The 9,339-nt window shown below is 36.1% G+C and overlaps 1 protein-coding gene across 1 annotated transcript in view; it reads left to right on the plus strand.

The window, feature by feature from the left end:
* The first annotated feature begins 516 nt into the window (after positions 1-516).
* LOC128025475 (uncharacterized) overlaps positions 517-9,339 on the plus strand; it is a 10,777-nt gene continuing 1,954 nt past the window's right edge. The window contains exons 1-19 of the mRNA XM_052611873.1: positions 517-805; positions 1,326-1,437; positions 1,515-1,592; positions 1,712-1,753; positions 1,899-2,282; positions 2,365-2,466; positions 2,573-2,805; positions 3,046-3,221; positions 3,306-3,399; positions 3,527-3,656; positions 3,746-3,966; positions 4,065-4,098; positions 4,449-4,532; positions 4,615-4,706; positions 5,554-5,671; positions 5,921-6,025; positions 6,178-6,342; positions 8,740-8,922; positions 9,228-9,336. Of these exons, the coding sequence (XP_052467833.1) occupies positions 662-805; positions 1,326-1,437; positions 1,515-1,592; positions 1,712-1,753; positions 1,899-2,282; positions 2,365-2,466; positions 2,573-2,805; positions 3,046-3,221; positions 3,306-3,399; positions 3,527-3,656; positions 3,746-3,966; positions 4,065-4,098; positions 4,449-4,532; positions 4,615-4,706; positions 5,554-5,671; positions 5,921-6,025; positions 6,178-6,342; positions 8,740-8,922; positions 9,228-9,336 (2,606 nt within the window). The 5' untranslated portion in view covers positions 517-661. The remainder of the gene's footprint in view (positions 806-1,325; positions 1,438-1,514; positions 1,593-1,711; positions 1,754-1,898; positions 2,283-2,364; positions 2,467-2,572; positions 2,806-3,045; positions 3,222-3,305; positions 3,400-3,526; positions 3,657-3,745; positions 3,967-4,064; positions 4,099-4,448; positions 4,533-4,614; positions 4,707-5,553; positions 5,672-5,920; positions 6,026-6,177; positions 6,343-8,739; positions 8,923-9,227; positions 9,337-9,339) is intronic.

Genomic DNA, 9,339 nt, shown 5'->3' on the forward strand with positions numbered 1-9,339 from the left:
AAAACAAATGCATTTTACATGTGAGATCTAAGTTAATAATTTTCATTCATCATTATGATTTTTATTTTTATTTTATTTATTTTGGGGGGGGGGTGGGTGGGGGGGGTATGAGGATTTAACAGGCTGAAGAAGACACACCACAGAGTAATCTGTTGTCAGGCCAGGATGTTACTCCAGCAGTTTCGTTGACAGTTCGCAATTTAAATTATGCCAATTGTATAAACAATTATAAAATATACCTATTCGCTTATCACAGGTAAATGTAAGATATAGATTTTATTTTTATATGTTTTATACAATGTATAAAAAACAATAAAAAAAATATAAAAATTGAATGTACATACGTTTTTTTTATATTTTTTTTTATTGTTTTTTATATGTTTTGTACAATACTGGAAGAATATAAATCTAGCTAATATATTCAATGAAACGGGAAATAAGGTTGTAATAGTGCCATTTGAACCTGAACCCTAATTTTCCGGAAGTGGGGTTTACGCGTAAGTTACGCGGGCCATATCTATCTATGACGCGGGCGGCATATATGAAGATACACCACTGCGAGTTTAATCCGAGAGGTAAAACAATTGAACGATATATTGAATAGACAACATCTAAAAATAAGCAAACGTAAAATATTGCGTATTTCTGGAATAGACGTGACATGGCAAGTAGGAAAAGACTACAGAAACAGATTCCTCTTGATGGGCCTAACGTTTCTACACTCACTGGAGACGTGGACGATTATGTTGATAGTCGGCTAATTGATATAATTAGTTCCGAATTAAGAGACAAAGTACATGAAAAGGTAAGCAAAGAAGAATATACGTTATGCCTAAACGAGTGGTAGCCAAAATAACAATTTATAAGCGTTTTAGATCAGTGTTTCACAAACAGCTGTAGGTCCATAATTTAAGACACGTAGGCATATTAATATTAGGGTACTAAAGAGGTACTTTGGCTACAGTCACATAAAAATGTTGGGAACAACTGTTATAGGTTAATGTTATGTTGGACTTTGTTGCATGAACATTTGTGGTGCCTTTCTAGTGAGATATCAATTTTTGTTATATTTAATAGACTCCAATGAATAACCTTTACAGATATATTCTTGAGAAATGCTTTTGAGCATAGATTTAAGTTACACATCTGAACCCAAATATGAACTGGATTTACTCAAATATAAATAAATGTCACCAGACACATTCTCAAAACGGATGCAGTTATAAAAATTATAACTGTTGCCATTTATTTCCATATTAGACTATACAATTCAATGATTACAATTTCATTTAGCTGCAATTTATTAATCCGTACATTTATTCCAGAAGGATCCATGTAAGGCCAAATGTAAGAGCAAGAACATTGACTCAGTGCGGTGGAGAAAGAGGGACCAGTTGGGACGATTGACTATTGAGAATCGAACTCCCTCAAGAGATAGTATGTGTTATGTCAATTATAAGCGGCATTCCTCTAAATTTTTTGACATTCTCTAAAGTTTTCATATGATTGTCCAGTCACATCTGAATGTCGAATGAGGTCGACACGACCTCAATATGAAGATTCATCAGAAGGCGTTGCTGATACAACAGATGGTGAGAATGTACTATTATTAATTTTTATAACTAACAACATGCACAACTGTTGTACATTTTAGCACTGCATGTATTCTTGCTGATTGTATTGTGTACCTATTGTATGTATTCCTACACAGGCACTTCACCTCGACGGTTTGAGGAGACACTCCAATTGATTGGTAAGAGACAATGTCAGATACAATGTATGTACATAACTAATTTTGTATTTTACAGGATATGAAAATTCTATGGCTGACGCCATTTAGTACAGGGCTGGAAAAAACTGTGAAATACTTTAACTCCATTTATCCCTCTCCTCTAAAGACAAAAATATTCAAGAACTCAAGGAGAGCTTAGACAGCCCAGACATTTATCCATCAGAAACTTACAACATACGGACCTGGGGTTTGCGGCATGAACTATGTGACGAAAAGTGGCAAAAATCAAGACCACATCTTTTACAAGCCATATTAACAAGCGGAAGGACACCTCAACAAGCTTGCCAACAGTGTCATGTGGAAGAGGCTGTTATTCGATGCAGAGACTGCCTCCCCAAAGAACTGTATTGCAGTAACTGTGATGTGTCAGTGCATCACCAGTATGTTCTACACAACAGGGAGTCATTTGTGGGAGGCTTTTACAAAGCCATGTCACCGAAATGCATCGTTACAAAAGACAGCACTGGTGAACATGTAGTTAGTGAGCAAGGTATGTGACCGCTATATGCATTGGATTACATTACATATCAAGCGTAAACTGTTACAATTAACATTGATGTTTGTTTTTCCAGATTGTCTCCTACCGATCGCTTTGCCCAACAAGATTTGCTGTTGTGGTGCTGAGGATGTTTCAGTGAATGCTGGTCGTGCCATTATCTTCATAAATATTAATGGTCCTTACCTTTGTTTAACTTACAACATAAAATGTGTAAAGCAAGTACAAAGGCTTTGTATAGTTGAATGTATGGTTGTGATGAATATCTCTGTTTGACCCAACAGGTCGCTATGATCTCTCCCTTCCTTTGGTAACCTGTAAGTCTTGCCTAAAATCGTGGACACCTGAGGTCAAAGACCTTATATTAAATGGGTACTGGCCTGGAACCATTGAGTTTCAAACAGTTTACACTGTCGACCTGTTCAGTACCTTTGAAGACTTTAAAGTCACCGCACCTGGCCTATCCAGACAGGCCTTTGTGAGAATGCTGCAAAGCCGCTCAATGCGTTCTGGCAGAGTAAGTAAGATTTAAACAAAATGTAATAATGTAGAGGATAAATGGGTGAGGGGGGTTATAGCCATTGACAAAAAGGTTTGTTTTATAAATAAGAAAGTTCTGGCTAGATGTACAAGGAAAGGAAATGTTGTGGAATCATGATTAGGAGAAGTCAGGTTGTACTGTATAGTACAATGCAAAAATGTATCTGTTACTTCTTAAGCAACTCTCACCATAACTAGTCTATTTTATGTTTACTAGGTTGGTACAATATCAGTGGACTGTTTTCAGCGCAGTTTTCTGGAATGGACGTACTGTAGACATGAGATGGAAACACTTCTTGGAGATGACCATTTCTCCTGCCCAGCTTGCAGTCAGGATATGCTGGCAGTGTCTCTTGATGGGAACAGGAAAATGTACAGGTTTAATCGCAACGGGTAAGTTAACAAAGTAATTTATCTTTAAAAAAAACAAAACCTAAACCTGTCAGAGTCCATTCATTGTTTTTTGTATTTTTGTAGGATAAATGAAAATCCATATTTTGACGGAACCTTCTTTGCCAAAAATGAAGAGGTTGCAGAGTTTTTGCAAACTATTAGAGACAAAATCAAAACTGTAAGTTATGGAAAAATATAATCAATTAATGCCTCAGTCATAAGAGACAATTTTATCATGTACAACTTACAGGTCATCTATGATGATTTAACAACAATAATAATTGTTTGTGAAAATATTCTCTTAGTCACCAGGCCGACCCACTTGTGGAAACTCACACTTTAAAGCTGGTAGTGAGTCTAACAAGAAGTCTCAATCCAAACTTGATGAAGAGGGTGTGATGATTTCAGTCTGTAGACACTGCATTCTTTTGAATGGTAGGTTCAGCACTCTGATGAACCCAAGCTAACCAAGACTTTCTTGTCTTTGATTATACTAGAATTCTGTACTAACTCTTTTGTAACAGGACTACAGATGTACCGTGGAGAAGTGTTTGCATACCCTCTTTATCTTCAAAAAGAGCTTGGCAAGACACAAAAGATTGAGTTTGTCTGCACTGATGTAATGTGCAAATATTACCCATACTTAAAAAGAGTGTGTGAGGCCTTTCCTGATCTAGAGTATCTTTTGCAAATGCGACCATTCTTATCAGTTATGCATGCAAAAGGTCATTCAACCAAATGTGAGGTAATTGTATTGATTATATATTTATTTTTAATTCTAAATACATAATGATTATTATATGAGTAATTTTGATACAATTCTGCAATGATTATGCATAACAGGTGGAGTGGGGTGGCCGCAACCAAGAGGGAGCTGGTGAGTTTTAACTTTAGAGCAGTGGTCTCAAACCTGTTCCATTGAGGGCCTAGTGTATGCAGGTTTTCTCTTTTACCTTGTACCAGACTGAGTAGTTCACTAATTGGTTAGGATCTTAATTGGTCACTAATTGAAGGGAAAGACCAAAAACAAGCATACACTAAGCCCTCTGTGGAACCGGTTTGAGACCCCTGCTTTAGAGTATCTACTGATAAACCTGTCATTGGATTATTCTCATAGACAGGTTAAATGTCCATATCGTAATTTAATGGCAGCAACTTTGACCACTATGCCACTCGTACCCCAATGGATCTGTTCCTTAACATTTTTTATATTTCCTACTAATGCAGGTTTGACTGTTGGGGAAGAAGTGGAAGCAGTCAATTCATTTATGTCTCGTGCTGCATTGACAACAAAATATATGACCAAATCTGGTGAGTCGTTGGGTTTAATTAAAGTCATTGTTAAATATGTGCAATATTTAAAATGGATCTGTTCATTTTTTTTTTTTCTCAGCACGCACAGATATGATCACTATCCATGTTCGTGGATGGAACCTAAGGAAAAAGTTAAATCTTCACAATTATCTTGCTCAAAGATATGTTAAGGTACATTTGGTATTATGTTTTTGTTTATTAATTCTAATTTAGATTAACCTTTGCATTAAGTGTTGGGTAAAGTTCTTGAAAAGTTCATTTTAGTTAATTTTCTGAGTTCACAAGTTTTGGGAAGTCTCTAATTTAGACAAAATAATTGGGTAAATGGAGTTCATATCTTAACAGTGTCCTATAAAACAAATACAAAGAGTAAAGAAAATATCAATCATGGTCACCGGTAAGATATGAACTCCATATACCTGATAATTTTGTCTAAAGGTCACATATTGTCAAAATCGACATTTTCTGGCTTTTATTATCATAATGAAGGTCTAGTTGCTATGTATTTACCTTGTAAGTGTCAACACTGATGATTGTCAGGCAAACGCACACTGCCTATATTTAGAACAGATTTAGAAGCTGTGCCTGAAAACGAGCCGTTTTGAATTCCTGCATTTTGAGATGTCACAAATGCCTAGGCACCTCCTTCAGTCACTGCACACACACTACAGCTTGTTCCCTGTGGCTGCCTGCTTGTGTGTCTTTCAAATCAGCAAATCAGAACAAAGGCTCATGAACATTAATTAGACAGACCAAAAGCGACCTGTTTTTAGCAGAGCTATTGAGAAAAGAGCTTGCAAAACGCTATTTACTTGGAGTTTGATAATTATAACTGCAAATATAACTTCATAAGTACATAAAAACGTAAACAAAAAATATTTAAAAAAGGTTACAATATGAGACATTTTATTAGGGACTTCCCAAAACTTGTGAACTCAGAAAATGAACTAAAATAAACTTTTCAAGAACTTGACCTAACACTGTTTGCATTATAAGTATAACTTCATGTATGTTACAGACATTACAGAGAACAGCTGAGGTGGCAGCGGAGATTGAGATGACCAAATCCCACCTGAACAAAACAAGTGAAGATCTTCAGCAGTGGGTCACAGATGTTCAATTGTGGGCAGCATCAAGTAAGTTTGTTACTAAATCTAAAGAAATCATGTCATGTGTGCAAGGGTGTAGGAATGAGTTTGATATTGAGGGGGACTCATTTTATTCAACAATTGTTGTTTTTAATGGGTGGGACCACTAGGTTAACTGCCACTAGGGATCATGTCCCCCCTTCCCCACCCGCTCCTATGCCCCTCCATTTGTGAAATTTGAATGTTATAACTTTTTTAATATTATGTTTGTAAGCTTATCGTTTTGTTTGCAAACAGCTCCGAGTACCATCAGTTCAAATGATCCACAGGGGCTGCAGCGTCTAATGGAAGGCTTGGTCCTTAAAATCCAACAAAAGAAAATGGAGTTGTACAGAGAGACAGGTTTGTGATAGAGGTTTTTTTTATTCATTTTGTAGGATCCTACACATTCTTGTGAAATTAATCTAGAAATCTGAATGGAAATGTCATAATGTGTGTACTTTATTAAAATTATATTTTTCTGAAATCTGTGTTCATGTGTTACCTCCTTGTAGACAGCAACAAAGACAGGCGACGCAAGCGATCTGCCATTGCTAAAGAGAAGAGCAAACTAGAAGAGGCCATAACATCATACAATGCTCTGGTCCCAAATGCAGAGGCTGTGGATCCAGCAGACACCCTTTTAGCACAAGACTTTTCAATATGGCCTTGGGAAACAGGTAGAGATTGGAACAGGAAATATTATTGTCAACGCAGTATTTAAGTTGTCTCTGTCTTCACTTACCACAATAGCGCACAATTAGATTCCATGTAGTTAAGTTTTATGTTACATTTATTTATAAAGAGAGAATCAGACTGAGTCCTTGGTCTCTTTTACAGCTGAGCCTTGTGGACAGAAGATGTAAAATATAATTACAAGAAACATCATTAAGAATAACAATTACAGCACATTCAACAGAAAATAATTAAAGTGTAACTCTCGCCAAAATTTAACCTACGTGTTTTTGTTTTTTTTTATGTTTTCGAGTCAACCTTTTCAGTAATAGCATAATTTGGATGTAAAAGCCACGTTTAAGATTTATTGTAGTCTCATTGTTCGGTCAAATAGCCGTTTGAATTTAAGTGATAGTCATTGCCATGATGGCATAAAAATTGCTATTCCTAAAACCCTAAAAAGGCTCAACATAACATGAAACTTTTTTTTCAAATTATCACCAGAGGCTCTAGACATGAACTCGAACATTGTTTGTGTTCAAAAGTGTTCAAAAAGGTAGTAAATTAAATTTAAGAATCTCTGTATAAACCCTGCCCTAACACTTTAATTCAAACGGACATTTGACCGAACATTGGGTCTCATTCATGAAACATTCGTAAATATACGCGTAAATATTTGAGTGATTTGCGCGTAAAGAGACATTCCCGAAAATTGTTCTCCTGATTCACAAATACTTCGTAAACGTCAGATGTGATAGTGAAATGTGTGTGTGGGTTAATGAATTCCAATCAGTCGTAAATGGGACACGCGTGCACTCTCTCAATTACCGTAAATCCCGCCCGTTAAAACCGACTGACAACTATATATGAGCATATATATATAAAAAAGACTTGCGGATTTGTGTTCCGTTTGCAGATGCTATTACTGGTATAAAAGTAAAAAGAAAAAATATATGTAATTACTATGTATAATATTTTTTCAAAATGCTGTGTACATATTAACCGATTAAGGTGAATTAAAATGCAGTTTATTAATGAGCAAAACGTTTGGATGTAAACGCACTATTTTCGCGTGGCTGGGAGCAGGTGTAGATTTCTTTTGTACCAACTAACATTTGGAAAATACGAACATTTTAATGAATCCGAAAATTCACGCCAGAACCTCTTTACACACCACGATTTACACAAATTCGTTCTGCTCGTGTTTCATGAATGAGACCCAATGAGACTACAATAAATCTTAAACGTGGCTTTTACATCCTTGTAATAATAAAACCTTCACAATCATCGGGACGAAGGAGGCGGGAACCGGCGGACAATCAAATGTCATTTTAATAATTCCAAAATAAACAAAACAGCGCATGAGCCCCTCACGGACGACTGATGCGCACAAATAAAAAGCAAAACACAACTAAAATCCCAGGCCTGGTCCTCTCTCGTCCTTCAAGGTCGTCGCTCCAGTTTTATATCCTTCCATCTCCTACATGGGACTCAAGACCGGCGGTGGGGCGCAGGTGTCACTGATTTCCCAATCATTCCGCCGGCCTCACTCCTTGTTCCCACGTCCCTCGGCCCGCCCCACTCGCCACAATCCTAATTATGCTATTAATGAAATGGTTGACTCGAATACATTTAAAAAAAAAAAACATTATAGGTTAAATTTTGGCGAGAGTTTATGCTCTAATGTGGCATGGATTTAAATTGCCCTAAAGGAACCAAAGCATCAATCTTGAGTTCTCTCTGTAAATCATTCCTAGTGTGAGGGGCATGGTAGACGATAGTTTTTTTTTTTTTTTTTAAATAACTCGTTTTATTTACTTTTTTTATTATTGAGAATATAGTGATCCTAGTTTTTTAAAATTCAAATGTGCTGACAAAGTTTGTAACAGAACTAGTTCAACACAACCACAAACAATTACATAGCAACCTAAAGATAATTAAACAACTTCACAAAATAACTTCAAATGCTTTTTAGAGTGATGCATCACTTTTGTGACATAAGCATTTAAAATGCTAAATGGCTTGGGACAAATGACTTGTAGTGCATCTGTTTACCACTATTACCGTATTTTACGGACTATTAGTCACAGTTTTTTTACTGGTCTGGCTGGTCTATTCTATATAGGCGCTCATTTTAACTATTTGTAAATATCAATGAACATATGATATTAGATAGAAGTTGTAAGTAGACAAGCATAAAATTATAACCATGCCTTTGGTGACCAGTAAAGTGTTTATTTAAAGGGCCTTGAAATATAAGTGCGACTTATACTCCGGTGCGACTTATAGTCTGGAAAATGCGGTATGTAGTTTTATATCACATCACATTTATATCACAAGCCCTTTTACTTTAGGTCAATCTTTTTTGTCTTTTTTGCTATTACCAGTATTTATCTTTACAGAATCCACTGTGCCCTTGAGACAAAAGAAGATTGTGTTTGACAAGATAATGCTGTTGTCTCGTTTAAAAGAAGAAAAGACTATTCTCATTAAAGAGATGAAACAACACTGGCAGTTCCTGGCTGGTGTCTCTAAGACATTAGGTGATGATATAAAGTTGGTCAGAGGTGACTTGAAAGAAGGGAGTAAGTATTCATTACTGTCTCTGAGATACTGTATAATTTGACAGGTTTGTGGAGTAAACACTAACAGGTCTTTCTTTTTCATGCCATTTGGTCTAAAAAAAAAATACATGCATAAACATGCAATATATGCATATAATTACTTAAGATATATGTAGCCATATTCAATGAATGAGCTAATGACTGGTATTAATGCTGATACATTAACCTAGCAAAGATCATCAGGACAGAAATATGGACATTGTATGTGTCTGTAAAAAGCTGCAGTAGGATACATTTGCCCCTAACCAATCTTAAAATGTTTTAAGTCTGTCCTAGTAACATGTCTGTGGAGGCATACGAGGGACTGTGCTGCATTATGTTGGCAAGATTGAGTGACCTACAACATCAAATGAGTGAGGTGAAGTCAAAATATAGGTG

The sequence above is a fragment of the Carassius gibelio genome, chromosome A12 (assembly GCF_023724105.1).
Source record: "Carassius gibelio isolate Cgi1373 ecotype wild population from Czech Republic chromosome A12, carGib1.2-hapl.c, whole genome shotgun sequence".
Taxonomy (NCBI): Eukaryota; Metazoa; Chordata; class Actinopteri; order Cypriniformes; family Cyprinidae; genus Carassius; species Carassius gibelio.